The sequence below is a fragment of the Polyodon spathula genome, chromosome 55, assembly GCF_017654505.1.
Source record: "Polyodon spathula isolate WHYD16114869_AA chromosome 55, ASM1765450v1, whole genome shotgun sequence".
Classification (NCBI taxonomy): Eukaryota; Metazoa; Chordata; class Actinopteri; order Acipenseriformes; family Polyodontidae; genus Polyodon; species Polyodon spathula.
The window spans coordinates 1,255,312-1,277,951 of NC_054588.1; the positions used below are offsets into that span (position 1 = coordinate 1,255,312).

General features: G+C 43.4%; 1 protein-coding gene across 3 annotated transcripts; it reads right to left on the reverse strand.

Moving 5' to 3' along the window:
- Positions 1-692: 692 nt before the first annotated feature.
- LOC121307356 (zinc finger protein 536-like) lies at positions 693-22,229 on the reverse strand. 3 transcript variants are annotated; one of them, XM_041239549.1, is made up of 6 exons: positions 22,131-22,229; positions 10,366-10,483; positions 9,920-10,014; positions 7,567-9,547; positions 5,929-6,075; positions 693-5,193 (listed from the first exon to the last, which is right to left on the reverse strand). In XM_041239549.1, exons 4-6 carry the CDS (start codon positions 9,542-9,544, stop codon positions 3,800-3,802), a joined length of 3,519 nt encoding a protein of 1,172 aa, XP_041095483.1. In that variant the 5' UTR covers positions 9,545-9,547; positions 9,920-10,014; positions 10,366-10,483; positions 22,131-22,229; the 3' UTR covers positions 693-3,799. The 3 variants fall into 3 exon arrangements, with proteins under 3 accessions (XP_041095483.1, XP_041095484.1, XP_041095485.1); XM_041239550.1 differs by lacking the exon at positions 9,920-10,014; XM_041239551.1 differs by lacking the exon at positions 5,929-6,075.
- Positions 22,230-22,640: the final 411 nt, after the last annotated feature.

Sequence of the window (22,640 nt, forward strand, 5' to 3'; positions counted from 1 at the left end):
CAATTCCAAATGGATTCCAAACTCCGAAGTCCAAGTAGATCAATACGAGGTAAAGGATATTCCATGAAGCTGTATCAGGCTAATGGTCCAAGGGTCACCTTATGCAAGGCCACATGCTTAGGGTTAATCAGGGTCTGTGAAACCAGCCTCTTATGTTGTGCCATGCTTGTTTACAGCCCACTGTAGTCATACAGTTCCTCTGACCACACAGTACAAGTTGGGTTCCTGGTCTCAGAACACAATGGATATTCAGTATAGAGCTATCTGTACACAACACTTCACTACTCTGCAGAGACACTGAAAAAAGGTTCTTCTTCATTTGGACGAGTTACAAATAATTATAATCTTGGACATTTGAAAAGGGCAGTGTCTTTTCCTCATCAAAGGCATAACACGGTCTGAGGACTTCTCACAACGTGAGACCTGAAAGATCAGGTCACTTGCTTTAATGAATGCAGTGCTTCGTTCATGGCTCATAATGTGATGGACTAAATCCCATGTTCTACACTAAGGCGTATATTTGCAAAAAGTACGTTTGGTGAGTTCTATGGAGCTACATGATTCTGTACATGTTCTTATTGGTTGTGTCATTTTTTGTTCTCTTAAAACAGCGGTTCTCAACCAAGGGGGGGGGGGGGGGGGGGGGGGGGGGGGGGGGGGGGGGGGGGGGGGGGGGGGGGGCAAGTAAGATAACAAAAACAGACGGTAGTCACGCATATCCTGAGCCCATATGGTACAATTCCGGGCATGGAAGCGGCACAGAGCCTCTAGTACCTCCAGAATCAGTGTTGAATCAGTCTGAGGGCTCTCTCCAGGGGTTCAGCTGATCCGATCCATTGCCTATCTCTGTTAATACTAGCAGCACATATCGCATCTAAACAATAACGCTCCATGTGTAATGTGGGTCTCTCAAACTGATAAATGATTTGAAACGTGGTCTGGTCTCATCCTTATAGAGTAACAAAGCAGTTCATAAACCTGATAATCACTCACAATAACTCAACTGGGGAACTCAAAACGATGCAGTACAGCTAGAGACTTAGACGTCTGCACAAGCACTATAATTGAAGGGGGTTCACAAATACATACAGGTAGGCACTTTTCCCGTCAGAAGATTGATACAACTGTCTAAGATTTGCAAGCAATTACTCCTCATGCCTGGGGACCAGGGTATGTCTGGTGTCCCTCCCTCACAGTGAGGGAGGAAGGAAGAAACTAAGAGCAGACTGGCTTGAGCGAAAGCTGCATTCTAGGAAGTGCTTCGGTACAAGGCACTTGGCATTTGCCAAAATTATTGATCCCTGTTACATAAAACAACATATATAGGAAATCAAGAACAGAAAGGGATACAGGAGTTCAAACTGCTGTTGGGAAATCCTATTTGGAAGCATAAGTGAAATAAATAATTTGATCTCAAGTGACAAGCGAAGGTGAGCTTGACTTTATAGCATCTTTTTGTAGTGATACTGAAGGGCAGTAAATACTTACTATAATGATGTAGAAATATTTTGAATGATGCCTTTATCGATCCTTCATATACGATACGCTTCAAAATATTGTTGATCACATCTTTGCTGACAAGAGTTACATTGTTTATATGAAACTCTTTTTTTTTTATTTATAAAATTGACTGCTGATATCAGAAAAGGAAAGTTTGGACCAAAAATGTATGTCAGGATATGAAATCGTAGGATTTTTTTTTTTTTGGCAAGAAAATCATGAACTCAGAATATATTCAAATGTGTCTATTTTGGGAGCTTTTAAACCAGCAGAGACTGTTTCTCCTCATCACACAACAGCAGACCCTGCTTGACTGGCACCAAATGAATTGAAGAGGACCCCTGCAGGGCTGACCTTTGTCCTCCAGAGGGAGATGACTCGCTGACAGCCGCTCTCGAGTTCCTGGGTGTAGAAAAGGAAGCTGGAAGTGTTTTTTCTAGCAAAACTCTCATAGTTTCCAATGCTAAAGAGGGGTGCTTGTCCTTGCAAGTTTTGTAAATACCTTTACCAGGATATCCAAGTATTTGAACCATCCCTTACCCTTTCTGCATCTTGCAAGAAATGATTAGCTCTGGAAAGATTAAGGTGCAAAGACAATAATGTCTTTTTTTTTTATGCAGCTGGTCCCCGTTCTGTAGTGGAGTACTTATCGATTCACAACAGACCCTCAACAGAAGAAACCCCCCGAAGGATTGCACATTCTTGTAAAAAAGAATTTGGTCAGGGGAATGGTTTTGACGATGGTCCTAGCAACGAAGCTTCTTTCTCAACCGTTAATTCAAGTAGAAGACACTTTTCTACTGAACATTTTTAAGCAGTGCCGGGGAATCCCTTTGCACCCATCAGCTGTCTGTCACACGCTTAAAGAGATCTAGGGATTCCCAGGAGCTGCACAATGTGTTTAGCGATTGTTCCCCTGCAACCTGGTCCAGAAAGGATTATGCACCAGGACCAGAGGACACAGTTGGAAGTGGAGATAGAGTTAGTTTTTAGATCAATCAGCTATTTAGGAATTGGACAAGCAGAGACAGGACCGCGCTCGTTCGTCCATTTTCTTCTGGTTTTATTTTGTTATGTCCCTGGAAGGATTTTTATTTTCTTGTTTGAAGAATAGCAGCAACACTTTGGGTACTTGGGTTTCTGTGCGTTATTTTAAGGTCGAGAAGGAAAATTCAATAATTAAAGCATCTCCTTGAAAGGGTTTCTCCTGATTGAGGTTCTGTTAAAGGCTTTGACATTCTGCTGTTGTCTGATAGCATTTTCATACAAAACAAATAAGACACATTAATTTCCCCTTCTCATAGTCCAAACAGTGCTTTGTAGAATCCAGGAATCTCCCTTCTAAAGGGCAATGGAGGAACCTGGATTTAAAAGGCTAGGCCGTACAATGAAAAAAGAAATTTAAATTCAAAATACAAAATAAAAGAAAATCCCACAGTGCTTTACTTCCAGCTAATCAATCAGCATTCTTCATTATTATTATTATTATTATTATTATTATTTCCACAAAAAAAAGCTACAGATTTCTACTAGGTCTCCAAAGAGTTGTTAGTGCTTTACTATTGACTACCCTAGCGGTTGGGATCAGAGGTTCCAACCCTTCTCCAAAGTATTTCGAACGCAGATATTTCCAGAAAATGTCTGTTCTTCTCATTGTAGCATTTTCAGCCAAGCTTTTAAACATCAGTCGAATTTACTTCAAGAGAAAGTAGTCTGGTAGGTTTTGTTTTTTTTTACTTCTAATACTGGCACTTGGTGTGAACGACAAAAGACAGTTTGGTGTGCTCCACAGTATAAGTGATAAAAACCTTGAGAAACATTCAAACTTCTTCAAACCCAGAATGAAGCCTGCTTTCCTTAGCTCAGAGAATCCATCCTTCTCTTTTCCAAAACACTGTTTCAGTTTAGCATCACTGAATATTTTACAGGTGAACGACTAACAATACTGATCGCTCAAAAAAAGATTTGAGGAACATTATTCTGCATTTCTGATGTTATCCAAAGCAAAATAATTTTATGCAAGAGGATCTCCATCTCATGTTTCCTCCGAGGTTCTGTATATTTTCAGAATGTCTTTAATACTGTTTTCAAGGCTTACTCTTCGGCTTCAAGTTAGACCTTTGTCAGAAAGATCTATGCTACAAAAAATGTAGGCTTCAGGTCTTTGTTCTCACATAGTTTTATGAAGCAGGGACAAAGGTCTAGCACAGGCTACTGGTGGCCAACACAGACTGTTGGAACACTTGTGTTGTGGAAGAACAAGGGGTCCTTTGCCTTGTTCAGGAAAGGTTCCTTCAGGTTAAGAGCTAAGGCTACCAGGTTGGTTGTTTTGGGTGCCTGCTTCCTCCACCATCATGGGGGAGTAGTCGATTGTTTGGGTCTCCAGTCTTGGTGATCCTTCCAGGTCTTCCTTATCTTCTAGATCATATTGTTCCAGAAGGCCTTTTTCATATTTCAGTGTGGGTCTTGCTTCTTCTCTGTCAATCCTTGCAGGAGACACATTTGTGCTGTGATCATCTGCTTTGTCATCTTGCTTTTTCTTTCTGTGTGTGTCTTCTTCTTCTTCCTCATCCACCTCTAGTTCTCCTATATCCCCTTCTGTGTCTTCAGTACTTTCTCCTTCCTCCTCAAATTCAACAATGTTGTCCGCTTGAACATTGCCGATTCCTCCATGATTTTCAATACCTCCCCTCCCTGCTTCTCCTTCAAAGTGTTCTACTTCTTCTTCTTCCTCCTCTTCTCCTTCTGATTCTTCTCTTGGTAGACCTCCAAACTCCAGGTCCTCCACTGTGGAAGCCCCAGGAGAAGATTCCAAAGGGAACTCCCTCAACATCCTATTCGCTTGACCAACATCCCTCAAGCGAGAAGAGCCTTGACTGACATCTATCTCTGAAGTTGAAGAGTTGTCCGGTTGCTCTTCTCTTTCCTTATCAGGCTTCCACCCACGTGCAGCAAGCAGGGACAAGCCATAACCAGCCCAGGATGTCTGCTGGTCATGGGTCCGGCTCCCTTCTAGGCTCCTCTCCCTCTCTTTCCTCCTCGACTTGCTAGTGTGGTTGACTTGCAGGTGCATTGCCATCAGCTCAACAGAAGAAGTGGTGAAGGGACAGAAGAGGCAGTGATGGAGGGTCACGTCATCTGGGGTCTCCTGTGAGGGCCTTCGGGACAGGTCCAAGGGCTCGAATTCAGCCCTGCCATTGGTTGTGACTGCCGGGATCTTGTTCGTAGTCTGTGGTTTCCTCCTGGACACTTTGGGTAGAGGGACAAGCTTGGCCCTTTTAGATCCCCTCTGTGGGTCTTCTCTTGAGCGATTCCGGAACGCTTGGAGATCCTGGAAACCTTGAAAACCCCCCTTGTGTTCAGAAAGGCTCTGGAACACCTTGCTGAAGTCTGCCAGGCCAGTCTGCTTGTCCTCAGGTTGTGTAGAGGTTGTCCTCTGAGGTGAGGGCTTCCCTGGCCACTGTAGAGACATGGTCTTTCCAGAGAAATTGCCAGCAGATGACACACTTAGCCCTCGGCTCCCGAAATCTGCCCGTCCAAAGGTGGACCTCTTGGTGCCCAGGTCCCGAGCCGAGGCGTTCCCCTCGGCAGAGGCACTGCGCTGCTCATGGTGGTGCCGCTGGAGATGGTACTTGAGGGACCCAGACTGGGTGCCAGCGTAGTCACAATGTGGGCACTTGTAAGGTCTTTCCCCTAGGAAATGAGATAATGAGAACAGACAAGTTAAATGCTGTGGTATGAATTGCATGCGTCATCAATTAAATTAAACAATCGCTAATGTGTCTATTTTGAAAATGTGTCCAGTTTTTCCGTTCCAGTGGCTTGATTTCACATGCACAACACATCAAAAAAAGAGAAGCGATGGGGTGTTCTAATAAATCTGCGCACTGCTGTATATCCATATCAGAACGGAAATCAACAAGTTGTATTCCTGGTTATCTATCTGACAAACATTACATTAAAAATGCCTGTACAAAATCAATAGGCAATAAAAGGTATATAAATGTCACTGAGCTGAAAATGTGTTCAATGATCTATTTCTCCGATCTGAGCAGATCCCAATCCAGCAAGAAGCATTAACCAACCAGAAGAAGCTGCCAAGCTTGAGCTCACCTGTGTGGTCTCTGAGCTCACCTGTGTGGACTCTGAGCTCACCTGTGTGGACTCTGAGCTCACCTGTGTGGTCTCTGAGCTCACCTGTGTGGTCTCTGAGCTCACCTGTGTGGACTCTGAGCTCACCTGTGTGGACTCTGAGCTCACCTGTGTGGACTCTGAGCTCACCTGTGTGGTCTCTGAGCTCACCTGTGTGGTCTCTGAGCTCACCTGTGTGGTCTCTGAGCTCACCTGTGTGGACTCTGAGCTCACCTGTGTGGACTCTGAGCTCACCTGTGTGGACTCTGAGCTCACCTGTGTGGTCTCTGAGCTCACCTGTGTGGACTCTGAGGTGCACTTTGAGATGGTGGGAGGATCGGAAGGTCTTGCCGCAGTATGGACAGTCCTTTCCAGCAGCACCTCTGATTCTCTCTCCCTGCGTTGGGCCGGGGCTGGGCCTGCTGTCTTTGAGCCCGTTCTCTCCTGCACATCAGAGCCACACACACTGTCAATCCATATCTCTCCTGTACATCAGAGCCACACACACTGTCAATCCATATTACTGGGAGCAACCCTATCACCGGTCCTCTATCACCTGTTCTCTATCACTGGTCTCTCACTGGTTGTCACTGGTCCTCTATCACCGGTCCTCTATCACCTGTTCTCTATCACTGGTCTCTCACTGGTTGTCACTGGTCCTCTATCACCGGTCCTCTATCACCTGTTCTCTATCACTGGTCTCTCACTGGTTGTCACTGGTCCTCTATCACCGGTCCTCTATCACTGGTCCCCTATCATTCTGCCAGCGAACACATCCTATATTTTGACAGTACGAAAGTGGCCTTTTTTGTTGTTCTATTCTTTCCAATTATATATGTGTATATATATAATATAATAGGTTTTAATTGTAAAATTAGAAAAAACTAAGATAGTTTAAACTAGCTTTTTATCTTAGTTTTTTTCTCATTTTACAATTAAAACCTATTTTTTAAAATTTCTGTTTTATCAAATTCTCTGTAGACCATTTTTAATTGAATGATTTAATTGTAATTTTGCGTGCGTGCGTGTGTGTAGCGGTCTGGGATCCTCGTGATGAAAGGCGCTATAGAAACGGGAATGGTTGTTTCTGTAGTTGTGCTTGAATGATCCCACCCAGTTCGAGGTATTCCAAGTGTAGCTATTTCCATAAGCAACTGCTTTCACTGCATACATATCAGTGCTGTTACAACAAGCGACCACAAGATAGCAGCACGTGATAACAGAAGACCTGAGCACTATCAGAACACGTGACTCACTTTCAAAAGTTGTGCGGTGAATCTTAACCTGAGAGAACACAAAGCCACAAAGTGGCTTGGAACTCGGTTTCAGGAGACTTGGTTTCAGGCCACTGCACGACACACCAGACTTGGGGCTGGATACAGCAACCTCAAAAACTAGGTCTCCCAGTCTCCTGGAACCAGCTTTCAAGCCACTGATCCTAAAACAAAAAATGGCTTTGTTTTCCCTCAACTTTACAAATTCATGGCAAACACACTATATACGTTAACGTGCTGCAAAATATTTATAATACATAAAACCTAAAGCCTGGTTCTATAAAACACCCCCTTTTGGCCTCAGTCAGGAAGAAGCAATACAAACACGGATCTGCCCTTGATAGCTACCAGCTTCCTGAGGGTTCTGCTGTATTAATAAAACTAGGAATGTGTGTAAACAAAAACAAAGCATTGCTGTGTCACAGCAAAGTGCCCTTACTGTAGGGAACACAGCCACCCAGCTTGTAACACAAGCACTGGTGACAACTGGGGACAGAGACACAGGATATAAATACCAATATCCCTATATAATTGTTAATAATTATTAAAAAAGGAAAACAATTAATAAAAAGTTTATCACCACAATAACTTATGCTGATTTGTAGTTAGACTAAATGAAACTGCCTAAAGTCTTTATCAATGCCACGGAAACTGGTCTTACCTTGAAAAGCAGACAGCGGTGGGTGATAGCAACCCGCTCCTTCTCCTCCTGCTGCTCCAAGTTTCCCTCCAGCTTGACTCGAACCTTGAGCACTGGCTTTGAGAGCAGCCAGGGGCCCAAAAGCTAACCCTGGGCGCGCCCACCCCTCTCTGTCCCTCTGTGCTGCCCCCTCCCCCCCGTTCTGTGGCCTCCAGGCATGCACCCTGGCATGGGCCACGATCTGGTGCAGTGTTCTGAAGAGCTTCCCGCAATCTGGGCATTCCCAAGGGGGCTGGGCTGAAGACTCCCCTCCCAGGAGACCCCCAAGGTAAGCCCTGACCTGCTCTGCTTCTCCTGCCACCGAGCTGCTCTTTTGCTGCTGAGCTGCTGCTAAGCTCCGGGCTACCAGCTGCCACACCGCATGGTTTCCACCGCCCATCTCTGCCACCTGGGCAGCTGCTTGGAGACGTTCCACACAGCTGCCACCCTCCGACTGCTGGGCAAGATTGAGGTAACCCAGAAGGGGGCTTTTCCCAGCTTCTCCAACGCTGGGTCCTGGTGCTAGGAGCTTGCTTAAAGCCTTGTGTTCTTGGTTGCCTCTTCCTCCAGCCAGCAGCAGGCCCGAATAGAGGGCTCCGTAGGCCTGATCTCCTGTGAGCCCCCGGGCTGCCTTCCTGGAGTCTCCTTTTCCTTGACTCCTGCCGCCAGCCATGTTCCCTTTGAGCCCCAGCTTGTTGAGGTGGACCTTCATGTGGTTCTTCAAAAACCAGGGTTCCTTGAAGCCTCTTCCACAGACTTGGCATTTGTGATCCAAGGAATCCTTGTGCTTCCGCATGTGTCCCTTCAGAAACCAGGACTGGGTGAAGGCCTGGCCGCACACCTCGCATTTGAAAGCAGGAGGCACCACGGCAGGAGACGGGGGCAGGGGGGGCAGGGGGGGCTGGGGAGCGGAGGTGGTCGCGGGCGTCTCGATGGCTGCTGGTTCTGCTAATCCGGCCAGGTGTTCCACTGTCACGTGGGCCACCAGGTCTTCCTCCAAGGCAGCAGAGAAGAAGCAGAGGCTGCACTTGTACGGGTTGTGCAGGATCCTCACGTGGCGGGCTAGCTCTGCAGCCGTACGGAACTTCCCCTTGCAGGACGTGCAGCGGAAGCCGGACAGAGTGAGGAGAGAGGGAGAGGGAGGAGAAAGAACAGCCGGAGGGACCGGGGGAGGAGTTTCAATAGCTTCGGTAAGACTCTGTCCTCTCTGGCTGGCTCGTTCTACCAACTCCACCAGGATCGCACTTCCCTCGCTCGCTTCCATTCCTGGATCCCCTGGCACGTTGTCCCCAGCGTCAGGCCTGTGAGTCCTTAAATGGATCTTCAGGTTGCCCTTCTGGGCCGCACGGTGTCCGCAATAGGGGCAAACAAAGGGCTTCTCTCCTGTGTGGATGCGCATGTGTAGTGAGAGGATGCTGTTGAAGCGAAAGCGCTTCCCACACACCCTGCATGGGTACTTCCGTGCCCTCCTGGGGTTGCCCTCGCTGTCTGCAGAGTCTGCCACACCCCCCTGGCCGTTGTAGAACTGCTGGAGATCCAACTCGTCATCGAAACTGGGGTCCCGGTCCCCACCCAAGGACATAGCAGCTTCCAGAGCCCTGGGACTGAAACAAGGGATGCCAAAGCCTAGAATCGCAGCAGGGGCCGGGCTGCCTTCCTGCACCCCTGGCAGGATGGGGCAAGAATTGTGGAGCCGCAGAGCGAGGATCTCTTCAGGTTCAGGGCTGCCCAAGCTTGGGTCTTCGTCTTGTTCCCCCAGGAGGAAAGCTGGGTGAGGAGGGAAGGGTTCCAGTGTCTCTCCGTCCTCAGGGGACATCACCCCAGGGCTGCAGTCCTGCATGATCGGAGGAGAGGGAAGTGGCTGATCCGGGGAGAGCGCCTCCTGCTGTTTGGGAGGGTGAAGTGCGTCGAGCTCAGGGAGAGCAGGGAGGCGGTCGGGGGAGTATGCAGAAATTTCCATTCTCTGAAGAAAAGAAAGAACAAGAAATAGAGAGGCTGGGATTATTCAGCGTGTGTACCGTCTCAGCCACATTTTAGTTACGCATTTATTTTGAGACAGACTTTAATTACCTTATTTTTACAGGGTGTTAGCTGAGCATAATCACAAATGAAGCCAAACGAATCTAGAAATAAATGTGACTCTATAGGGTTAGACAATGTTCTGCCTATTGCGGGGGCAATACAGTGAAACAGATGTCTGTTTTTTTTGTTTTTTTCTGAATACATCTATACATAACTTGTTGCTGAACAACAGCACCATTTTAAGACCCTGAATTACATATCAGCTGTGCTTGTTTGCTAAGTTGCTCCTGAGTTTTATGACGATGTCTTGTACCTCTTATTTATTGGGTTTGATGTTATTTGCTGAGATGGTGTGAGCCTCCTGCCAGGTCGTCCTTGGAAACGAGAGTTTGTTCTCAATTGACTCATCTGGATAAATAAAGGATTCGATTGAATGATTGATTTAAGGAGTGTTTTAAGTTTGTTTTTACGAAAACGAGAATATTACACAGTAAAAAGTTTTGGACTAGAGAGCTGGTCAATACAACGTTACCATCCATAAACCTATGTTATCTCCAGTGTCTTAAGACAGAGGTAAAGATGGTTTTATTTCCTTACCCTGGCTAATTTACTCCCATATCCTCTTTTGCAGGGAGAACTGGATGGGAGGCTGGGAATGCTCAAGTCAGAGACCCTAAACTCCCCAGTATAATGACTTGGCATATAGATATGGGCAAGTGGAGGACTATGGAATATATCTGATCGGTTGCGATGACTTACCGCATAGATCCAGGTCACATGCTCCAACCCAACGTGCTGATTGGATGAGATGTGTCACGCAGTGCAGACGGTGTATGCCGTTTTCTAGACTGCCTTTAGCCTCAGCAACATTCTCGTTCTGAAACGAAAAGCAGAACGGGCTCAGAAATCGACAGTGACCTTTATTTCTCCATGTGGAAAACCAATCGAGAGACAATCGGAACACTTCAACCCCACTCACACAGCCTCGAGTTGGGAAACTCATCAGTCCAACGCATACTCATTTGAGGTCATTTAGAAGATATAACTGCAAATCAGTTCTGCCAAATATATTTTTGTTTCATCCAAACTGGCTTTTAAATCTAATTAGCTAATGATCAAAAAAAGCAATTGACTTCACAAATTATAGTGCATGGGAGTCTACCACAAGTTGGTAGAGATGCATGAATGTAAATTAGGTGGTAGAGAACATAATGTAAGGATGCATTTTTGCAAAGTTATAAAAGCCTCAGTGTGTATATAATTGGGTGCCTCTATCGCGTTAGAACATATCAAGTAAATGTGTGATTGTAAGACCTCTCTGCATGTACAACTGTACTATGTTTCCCATCTCTACTATGCTTCATAATACATTTTACTTAATACAAAAAACTAGAAAATGAGAGAAGGCCATTTGGACCATCTATACTCCTCTGGTTCCTAGCAACTGATTGATCATGAAATATTCTCCAGTCGAGTCTCAAATTCTGTCTAAGTAACATGACTAGGTAACCCATTCCATCCCCTCACCACTCTCTGTGTGAAGAAGAGTCTCCTTCAGCAACATGACTAGGTAACCCATTCCATCCCCTCACCACTCTCTGTGTGAAGAAGAGTCTCCTTCAGCAACATGACTAGGTAACCCATTCCATCCCCTCACCACTCTCTGTGTGAAGAAGAGTCTCCTTCAGCAACATGACTAGGTAACCCATTCCATCCCCTCACCACTCTCTGTGTGAAGAAGTGTCTCCTTCCCTCTGTCTTAACTTTATCTCCACTTAATTTCCTACCGTGACCCTTTGTTCTGGTTCCTGTAAAACACTTTAACACTGAATATAACTGTTTGACATCCACCCCTTCAAAAATTGAAATGCAAACCCAAACAGCTGTGGTGAAACGTTTTACATCGCCCTACAGAATGAACACATTTTGCTTCATAAAGTCGAACAAAACCCGCTGACTAGTTACGTTAACATATCGAATTGCACACATATACTTAACGCAAAACTGACAAAAATCGAAGCATTTCGAAATCGAACATGAAATACAGTACTATTAATACAGCTTCTGGTAGACTTCTTGCAATGTCGTTTTGTAGTTTCTTTGCTTATGATGTTAAATCCTTTTTTTTTTTTTTTTTTTTTAACTCATGTAATTTTTATTTTTTATTTTTTATAATGTCTCAATCCTAAAATCCTAGGGGATAACCGGGCATGCCTTTATTGAAGTTTCCACTTGAAAAGCACCTGAGCAGATTCTAACAATCAAACCACCAGATCACTGGAATGAAAACCACATACATGTGCGTCTGTTTTCTAAACAGTGTGGAGAACGTGTTCTCCACTGACAGGATGGGCGAGAGCAGTTCCGCTTCCTCGCACACCCTTCCTGTAGGAGCACAGTCAGTTCCCAGGGAAGTCACTCTCTACAGCTCCACCACGGTCAAAGCCATTCGACATCAGCCTGAAAAAGCCTGGCCCAAACTGGAACTGGAACGGAGCTGCACTGGTAGAACAACGTCACAGCATGCTAAATATATTAGCGTTCCCGGATGATCTTCAGAGACCACGGCACTAACTCTTTCTCTTCTTCTGTACCATCGTCAATCAATCAAACACTTTATTCATTCAGATTGAGAACAAGTTCTCATTTCCAACGACGAGCTGGCTCACAGCACCACAGAAAACAACAACAAGCACATGAAACAAGAGGGGGAAAACACATAATCAGCCATGAATCTCAGCAGCAACTCAGCAGGCGCAGATGTCAGTCGGCAACAAGTCGACCCTGAGGCTAAAAATCAACCTCAGATATGAACGGGTCTAATTTTAACGTTTGTTGAAACAGCTGCAATGGGATGGTATTGTTAAATAAACCCTTCTCAGATGATCTGTACAGAAGACAATTTTCGAATGAGAGCAGTCCATTCTTAAAACTTAAAATTAGCTCTTAAAGCAAACGAAGCTTAGAAAAAATAATTTCATCAATGGCTTCCTTGTACGCCCTGAGCTGAATAGGTCTCAAATGTGCAGTTTAGAAAAAAGCACAATATAGCACATGTGTGCTTTCATCTTAAAACAGGTACTATAGACTAAAGGAGGCTCTCTGTGCTTTGTTCTCAGGTTATCTGTTTGTGCTTCCATAGTCATTTTCCCTCTAGGTCAAAGCATGTTACTGGCTAAAGCATGGCAATTAATAGGTACGATGAATAGGACAGCTGGTACGATGAAACGGAAAACACAGTTTGGAAGAGTTATGGAATTATTTTGTCAGTTAGAATCGCTTTTAAAGGATCTCAGCGATTCCATCTCAACAGCATGGCTAGGAGACGCATTCCATCCCCTCGCCCCTCTCTGTGTGAAGAAGTGTCTCCTTCCTTCTGCTCTACACTAACACTGCATTTTTAATCGTGTTCTCTAGTCCCTGTTTCTGTGTTCCACTTAACGTATTAACTTTGTCAGCGCCTTTTGTGATTCAAAAGACGTTCAGAACTCCTTGAAATTATTTTTTTTTGTTTTAGGCTGAATAGATTAGTTTTTAGACTTAGTTTTGTATTCAGGGCATTGGTAGAACAAGGATAATTACAATAGCATAAAGATGCCATTGGAACATACTTATTTTAAGCTTGCTTTGCCTCATTTTGTCTAAATGTCCCACAGCAAGAAAACGTGATAAGTGAAAAGGTCAAAGGGCAAACTGTATTAGACATTCTGGAAAGAAAAGATGCCCACAAATGCAAGAAAGAGGATACCAGCAGAAAGCATCCAGGCAGGTATAGTCTTTCGATGGTTTAAACAACCTTGTGTCAATAACAGGGAACGATTTTGATGAGACCATATTGTGTTTTGCTGAAGCTTTTTAATGCATTGTGTGTACAGTAATAGTTACTTTTGGTGCAGTATTAGATTTTTTACAGCAAAGGCCTATTCACACCGGACGCGATGCGATTTTTCCCCCGATAAAGTGTCAACACTACCTATTGCACCACTCTCCTCTGATCGATCAGTTCAGCTGTCGCGCGACAAAAATAGGCACCATCGCTTCAGTGTCACCCCATCGCATCGCTGGCAGTGTGACTGGTTCGTATCAAAACTACATGCATTACTATATCTCTTTAAAAGCGGGTCATGCATGAGCTCACCATGAAGTTTAATAAGATGCAAACAGTAACTCGTGACACAAAAAACACCCTTGCCCATTCTTGTCACTTAACTTTAGTTTACAGTCCCTATCTGTTATCATACTTGATGCACTGCCATGTTGTTACTATTGAATATCACAGTACACATTAACAAACCCCCAGCCCCCTGTTTTGGCCTAGGCTGTCTTCACTGGGAATTCCAGCAGAGACAGAGACAGGCAGGGAGGAGAAGGGGGGGAGCACACGATAGTGCTGGCAGACTGCACTAACGCTCCCAAACCTCGGAGCGCCTGGCCTGAGGTCAGCGTTAATTGTTTAAAGACTTCCAGAGGAAACAACGGCAAAGCATCCTACTAGTGTAGCCAATGAGACCGCCCAGATTCACAGGGAGAGAAGTGCAGGCAGTGGGAAAAGAGAGAAGCAGCTGCAAGCAAATAAAGATTAATTACAGTGGAAGAACATTTACGAACAAGAGGTCAGTCGGCCAATCTGAGCTTGTCCGGTTACTAGTAGCTGATTGAGTCTTAAAGGATCCCAGTGAATCTGCTTCAACAACATGACTAGGTATCCTTTTCCATCCCCTCTCCACTCTCTGTGAAGAACTGTGTCCTTCCCTCTGTCTTTCTCCAATTAAATTCCAACTGTGCCCTCTAGTCCTGGAATGGAGGGAGCTCCCTTTCTCTTGGGATGTGAGGGAGGGATCAGTTCAGTCTCCATGCCTCAAGCCTGCCCTGGACTGGAGGGAGCATCCTTTCTCTTAGGGGGGTGAGGGAGGGAGCAGTTCAGTCTCCATGCCTCAAGCCTGCCCTGGACTGGAGGGAGCATCCTTTCTCTTAGGGGGGTGAGGGAGGGAGGGAGCAGTTCAGTCTCCATGCCTCAAGCCTGCCCTGGACTGGAGGGAGCACCCTTTCTCTTAGGGGGTGAGGGAGGGAGCAGTTTAAGCTCCATGCCTCAAACCTGCCCTAGACAGAGATAGCTTGCAGTATCAACTGTGCTGAATTGTGTGGTGGTTTTGTTATGTGGGTTGATGTCCTCCAAGTGCAGAGTCACTCAAACCAGGAGGTGAAGAGCAAGTGAATTAACCAGCCTGCAGAGTTCCTGCCAGGACCTCAATACAATGAGCAACACTAAACCAGTGAAATGAACTTCTGTTCCGAACAGCGAAGAGAGAACAAACTAACAAAGCCATCCGGTTTCTCACAGCATTCAACGAAATGCCTCAGATTCATAGCATACCAGCTTTGCATTCATCTGACACACAGGCTTTCCGTGGCAGGAAAAGAAGCTGGCAAGTGTTACTCAAGACCGCAGCCCAGTGAAGAAAACCTTTTACCTTTATTAAAAACAGCAAGAACTCAACTTCTGTTTCTTCCAATGGCACCCCCAAGCATGGCGTTTCCCTGTACTATTTTCAGATGGCATTTCTGATTAACATTAAAAATATCCCCACACACAAACAACACAAAATTACTTGGCACAATTGGTTGAGCATGGACTGAACTGCTACCTCCCTTCCTCACCCCCTAAGATAAAGGGTGTTCCCTCCAGTCCATGGCAGGCGTGAGGCACATAAACTGAACTGCTCCCTCCCTTCCTCACCCCCTAAGAGATAGGGTGCTCCCTCAAGTGCAGGGGTTATCCTGGCCAGTGGCACTGGAACCATTTTTAAAGTGGGGGTGCTGAAAGCCACTGAACAAAACCGTAACCCTGTATATGATGGAAGCAGGTGCACAGCACTTCAATCCAGAGAACCCCTAGTTCCAGCACCCTCGATCCCAGCCAAAATTGTATTAATCTGTACATTAAATTATTATTAAGACCCATGCTAGAGCATCATAGTAAAACACATATCAGTCATTTTAATGAAAGCCACAAATGGAATTGTCAAACTGGTTTTGTTTGGGTGAGTGGTGCTGTTTATTTATTTATTTATTTTTAATTTGTGTTGGAAATTTGCCAAGCCCTGTCTGGTTTATTAAAAAGAAATTGAAAATATAACAACATCTGCAGCGACACAGACCTGGGCTCTTTGTTCGAAGGCAACCCTTTGGGTGGCAGTGCCCGCTTTCTCTCTCCCGCTCCCCTCCCCCTCTCGCTCATACTGAGCTGCGGAAGCCTCCTCATCTCTCGTTCCATCTGCACCCATCAGCCCTGCCAACTGGGGCACGGGCCAACTGGCCGCTTGCCAGGGAATGCTAATCACATCAGCTGGTGCCCACAGGCTGGCCAACCATCGTCTTGCCAGGGGAAAGCACCCCAATCACGATCCAACGGGGAAGAGGAAGAAGATAGGGGGAAAAAAAAAAAAACACACTGGTACTAGATATTAAAACCAAACACTGTGTAAAAGCTAGGGTGCTTTATGTAGATTGAAAGTCCAAACACTGTGTGTATTTTGAAGCCTGTGCTACAGAAAACTGTATAATGTTGGTTCTTTAATAAATACAAAACACTGTTTCATACAGAAGCACAGCTGCTATTGTCTCTGAAACAGAAGCGCTGCTATTATTAGAAATACCAAAGCACTGGTAACCCTATAGCCACCACAGTTATGCATATCCCCCAATGGGTGAGGAAGTGGGGGTGGATGTGCACAGACACAGCCATACGAAAGGATTACTTTAGAGATATCCTTGGGTAGCAAACTAGTTTAAAAAATAAACGTTTGGATGCCTCGCACCGCATTGGGAGTGTTTTAGTACAGCAATGGCCAAAGGTTTTGCACCACCCCTATCGAATTGACTCATTTTGTGTCATGCAGTCGAATGAAACCTGCAGAATAATGTCACGATAACATATTGAATTAAACATCGCTTTGCAGTTTTCCCATATACTTAATGATTTTTTAAATTTATTTATTTATTTTAATGGGACATTTTGAAATCTAACATGAGATACTACTGTACTACTGTTATGGCTAACGGTAGACTTTTTCTTGCGATATAATTTTGTAGTTTCTTTGATTACACGATGTTACAAACATCAAGATGTTAATTATGTTATATTATGTTATATTATGTTGTATTATGTTAATATAGATTTTACGTCTCAGTCCTACGATTCTAATGCAAAATGTTTGGCTGTAGCTGTGCATATACAGTCAAACCTGGTTAGCATCACTTCAAAGGCACTGTAAATTAAGGGCAATAAGCAGAGTTGACATTATCAAGACTACAGTAATCTAACAAACCAAGCAACCAAATTTAAGTTCTCTTCTGAGTCCTCGTACATTCCTGTACACATTATTAGTAGTTGAGGCCACCTTTGCGATTGTTACAAATATCGGTATAAAATTCTGAAATACAGTTTTAGCTACCTGATATAATTGTGTCTCAATCTTCTTTTCTAAATGTATCTGACTCATCATTCTTTGTCAAGCAGCTCTCTAGATATGCAGCAGTAAGCCAATTTATTAGAGCACCCTATTGCTTCTGCAGTTTTGATTCGCCGCGTGTATGAAATCAATCCACTGCAACTGAAAATCTTGAAAAACTATCAAAACAGGCAAACTAGTGGCTCATTTATTTGATGATTTTAATAGACGTCCAAATCATTTAAAATAGTCAGAGAAAACTGCCACACATGGTAAAACGCAGATGACTTTTTAGAAGTTGTTTAAGATGCCTAATTACAGCACAAAAGTGGTCTAACATTTTCACACAGGAGTGTTTCTATATCTGATTACTGACACAAAATGGACATTCTCACACCCAGAGATTTTCATGCAGGCAGGTCTATAAAGGTATATAAATAATTCCCTTGCGTCTGTTAAGAATATTCCTCCGTAGGTCTGCCTTGCCAGTGAGCTTTTCAGAAAGCGGGCCTAGTTTGTTGACATTCCCCAAAAGCCTGGTTTGGCAGTACGCATACCAGCTTCCTCCCACAATGAACACTGCTTGGCTGTGAACAAATAAGGTGGGCTTGCCCCTGCTACAGAGGTCATGAATATCATCTTCCAAGACCGTTTTTGCTTTTTGCTCTTTGGTTACCAACAGCCAGCTGAGAAAACAAGGAGTACTACTAACTATCCTATCTGAGAGTCCAAAAGAACTTTTTTTTTTTTTTTTTTTTGGTGTTTTTAAAGTTGGTTCTCAAAGCTTTTCCAAATCAAATATAGCAATATGTTAAGGGCCATAAGCAACTAGACTAGTGATTCATTCTCTAGTAATACCATTAACCTGTAGGATCCTGGTTTACAAAGCCCTTCCAGAAATAACCTACAGAAAGTCCTATAGTAAACTGGTCAAGTCCTATAGAATATCTTGTAGGATTTTTTTAAAACCTTTATAGTCCTATAGAGTGTCCTAAAGTACTACTGTATTGAGACCCTTTGGAGTACTATAGGAGGATATTTTTTTTTAAAAGAATCCTTTAGGATTTCTCTAAATCCTTTTCAGTCCATTAATGTCCTATAGTACCATTATAGGATCCTATAGGACATTTCCGTAAGGGTTGTAACAGAAACTCCTACAGTGTTTCCAAGAAACACATGACTCTGCCTTTGCTATATCTCTTGCATTGTCCATATCACAGTCATTTAATTATCAACAAATGTGTTTCTTGTAAACTCTGCAGGGTGTTCTGTACCCTTAAACAGGAGGGACAGAGAGAGATGCACTAAGCCCTAAGCCCTCCCTACCAGGTCAGCACTCAGCCAATTGTGCACCACCCCCTAGGAACTCCCGGTCACGGTCAGCTGTGACATAGCCTGGACTCGAACCTGCGATCCCCAGACTATAGGACACATCCTGCACTCCACGTGGAACGCTTTTACTGGATGCACCACTCGGGAGACCCACAGCAGGATTCTTGCAGTAGAAAGTGAATCCCTTCGCTATAAAACCCAGCAGTACTACAGCAAACAGATGCATGTAAATGTGTATATGTTATAATATAATGTCTTTATTGTCTAAAACTGAGTCTCTCTTCCTATGCAAAGTGCAGTGTTTGTAGGACAACACAGCAGAACGCTATAAAACATGTAGCTTCAGCTTTTTTGAACTGCTGTGTATATATAAAGTTACAATGAAGTGTCATACCCTGCCATTGCCTGCTGTGTGCTGGGCAGAGCCTCGCTGTACTGCATATAGGGCAAGGCTGGCGGGACCACACTATATAGCATCATAAAACCATGTAGTCCTACGGCATACGTATGAAGTTCTATTGCTCTCCTGTAAACAAGGCTTGAATGATGACACTTTTAAACTCGGTAGAATAAAAAAACTCGCACGAAATGGCGCTTGTATACAAATGACCCAATCTGTAACGGTTCCACTCGGTCAAGAGCTCTCGTTTCTCACTTTCGTTCTGAATGCAAACTCCGCGGACAGCTAGAACATTCAGCTGCTGGAGTCGTTCCTCTGTTTCCCTTGGTAGTTTTCCAGACCTTCCATTAAATACAAAAAATAAGCATTTGTTTCAACTGAACGTGGAAGCCTAGACCAAGAATAATCAGGAATTGAAACGATTCGTACAGACCAATCAATATCATAAAGAAAGATGACTTATGTAACAGGTCACAACCTGCTACCCCACAATCCGCAAAGGAGTGCCTTATCTGCAATGCACAAGAGCCTACTTAGTTTCTACTGCAATAGAAAATAGGAGGCCAGGTTTGCCCAGTCTGTGTTTAACTTGACCGTCTGTAAATTATGGCATTGCTGACACTTTTACGTACATCGGCTTCATTTTTTGTGTGTCGTTTGTTGCACAAACTGTAAACACTATATATAAGGAGCATTGTTGGTCCCAAAATAAGCTCTTTAATAAAAACACAGCAGTAGACCATGTAATCAATGCAGTTACACTGGACTGATGTAATCTTGCCGTGGACCTCTCCATAAGTAAAATATCGAAGAAATAGTATAACCCTACAGTTGTAAAAAAAATAAAAATAAAAAAGCCCTTCAAGAAAGCATTCTTAGCTGCTGTCAGCCTTGCCAGTATGTCCCCTTGACTGGAAATTAAGGACAACTAGAGCCTCGTCTATGTACACCCTCTTTAGTAGATATCTTTGAATGACTGCTCCCTTTTTTTTTTTTTTTTTGGTTTCACTGTACGGCTGCAAGCAAGTTTAAAAAAAAAAAAAAAAAAGCTTTCCTCCTCTGACGGGAGGAGAGCTTGCTGCGTGGGGTCTCTGGTTGTAAATCGTGGTTTCAGCTCTTAGCCACGGCTGCTACAGTGTGGCACAGTTCCCTACAGCTTGAATTAATTCCCTGGTTTCACCTTTCCCTGAACTTTCCCTCTCCCACCTGACATCCACTTAGCGGAGGCAATATAAATCATAGGCTGTCCAAACATAACTTCTACATCAATCAGCGTTAGCTTCAAAACCTCTTTGAACCATCCACCTTTATTTAAACGAACGTGACATGCAACTACAGCAGAACCTCAGAGTTCCAAATTTCTTGGGAAAGGAGGCTGTTTGGAAGTGTCAAATCTCTGTAACTCTGAAAAGAGTTTTCAGCGGTTTTGATAAATGTGCACACCTGCTACACAATAAAACAAGGATACAGCACAGTAGTACAGGACTCAAATTGTTCCAGTTCTGAAATCTTTAAAAACGGGATTAGAAATGGAAAAGGGCTACCACTGAAATCATTATTGTAGCAGATTTAAACGTCCAGGAAAACCTGGGTTGACATTGTGTGTGGTTTTAAACAAAGTGGCAGTGTGGTCCAGTGGTAAAAGTCCAGTGTTTGTAACCAGAAAGTTATTGGTTCAAATCCCACTTCTACCACCAAATTAGTCACTTTACCTCCTTGTGCTCCATCCTGCAGATGAGATGTTAAATCAATCTCCTATTGCAAGTGACTCTGCATATAATGCGCAGTTCACAGCCTGCCTCTGTAAAGCACTTTGTGATGGTGGTCCACTGTGAAAGGTGCTATATAAATATTATTATTATATCTCTTCAAACATTTCATGTCTGCTGAACCAGACAAGCAAAATAAAGGGGCATTCTAATCCTTCACCTTAATTGTACAGCCCATTTCATTGGAACTTTTACACAATTACACGTCACAGGAAATAAGTCAAATTTCAACAGTGAAATCGAAAAATATTAACTTTTTTTTTTTTTTTTTTGGGTTAATGGACCAACTTACATAGAATTAAGCAGACATGTTTTTGAATTCAAGAAAAACCAAAAACTCCACCTTTTTTTTTTTTTTTTTTTTTTTTTTTTTTTTGTTTTTTTTAAGTGCCCTACAAAATGTCAAAGCGTGTAAAAAAAAAAAATATATTATATATATATATATATATATATATATATATATATATATATAATTGTCAAGTGCATTCCGTACGTCAAACAGTTTGTTCAATGCGCCAACGTTACGCCAAATGCTTTGTGCTATACCCCGTTTCTCGTTCAGAAAAAAAAAAGATTACAGAAATGTGGCATGATGGCCCTCATTTTGAATCCCGTTATCTACTTGTTACCCTATCTCCCTCTCCCTCTGCGTCGCTAGAGCAAGAACAAGCAAGCCGTGTGGTCACAAAATACCCGCCAGTGTTAAAAAGGGTAATTTAGCAAATATACACAATTCCCTTGCACGACTACACGGGGTATTCTGTAAAGCTGAATATAATACCACTACAAAGCGACCGAGCGAGAGTGCGGGTAGGGTAAATATATAGGTTGTGTTAGGTCACTTGCTGCAAAAACTACCGTGCTAAATTCCCTATAGAAAGCGCTTTAAAAATACACGTTTTCCGTTCGTCAAATGTTCAAAACGCTATAGTCGAATTTCGAGGGCAAAAAAAAAAAATAACCATTTTGAAATATAATATATAAAATATTATTAATAATAATAATAATAATAATGCAAAGACGAATGCCCACGTACTAGCTGAATAAATGCACACCATTCATTTTAGCCCCCCCTGAAAAAGTTCAGCCTTTTTTTTTCTTCAGAATCAAGTTCTCCGGTTCTGGATATCTTTCTTGTCTTCGGAACCTTGAAGTAAAATATCTCTGCTTCAGATGTGTAATTAATGTTCCTTCCGCCGGAGTTTTGGGATTGTGCAATTGTATCTCCAGCTCTAGTGCCTCTACCCTCTCTTATCTCACCCTGCTACTACTTTTACAAACGAAAAGAAGGAAAAGCGTGTGCGTGTGCGTGTGCGTGTGCGTGTGCGTGTCTGCACAATAATAAAACCGCCGGCTATAGATAGCTGTAGAAAAGGCTAAATAAAACTGAAAAGGACGAAGGAATGTAAAGAAAGAAACGCAAACGCGAAAAGAAACAAGCCCTCCGGGTGTTAGTCGAAATTAGATACATATTAGTTAAATGAAAAATCTGTTTGTTTGTTTGTTTTGTTTTGGTTTTTTTGGTTTTTTTTTTTTTTAAAATTGCAATGAAAAAGTAACATTAGTACTCACAGCACTACAGCGACCGAAGAGATTAGCAATGGGGCACGTCATGATTACGTTTCAGTTGAATTAAATACATTACGAAGGGGAAAAATGGAAAGCTCTTTGGTTCGGTACACTCCCCCCCCCTGCTGTCTCTCACACATTTCTCAACGATACTGTGTAGAGAAAGAGAAAGGGGGTGGGGGTGAAGAGAGAGGGGGGGCAAACGCAAGGCTCTCTCTCTCTCTCTCTCTCTCTCTCTCTCTCTCTCTTTTCTAATAGAAAAACTGTTATTACACGATTAATTTAGTTGTTTGTTTGTTTATGTCTTTTTCAATTGTAGCAGAGCTGTTTGCCACAGAAAACAGAATTATAACAACCTTATTTAAAAGTATTCGGATGTGTATTGCCTTTGTGTTTTCAGTGAGGATTGCATTGTAAGATTGCTGTACATGTTTAAATGCATTGTTAAAAAAAAATATATATTTTCTTAACTTTGACTTGTCAAAAGTTCCTGGATACTCCGTTATTTCACAC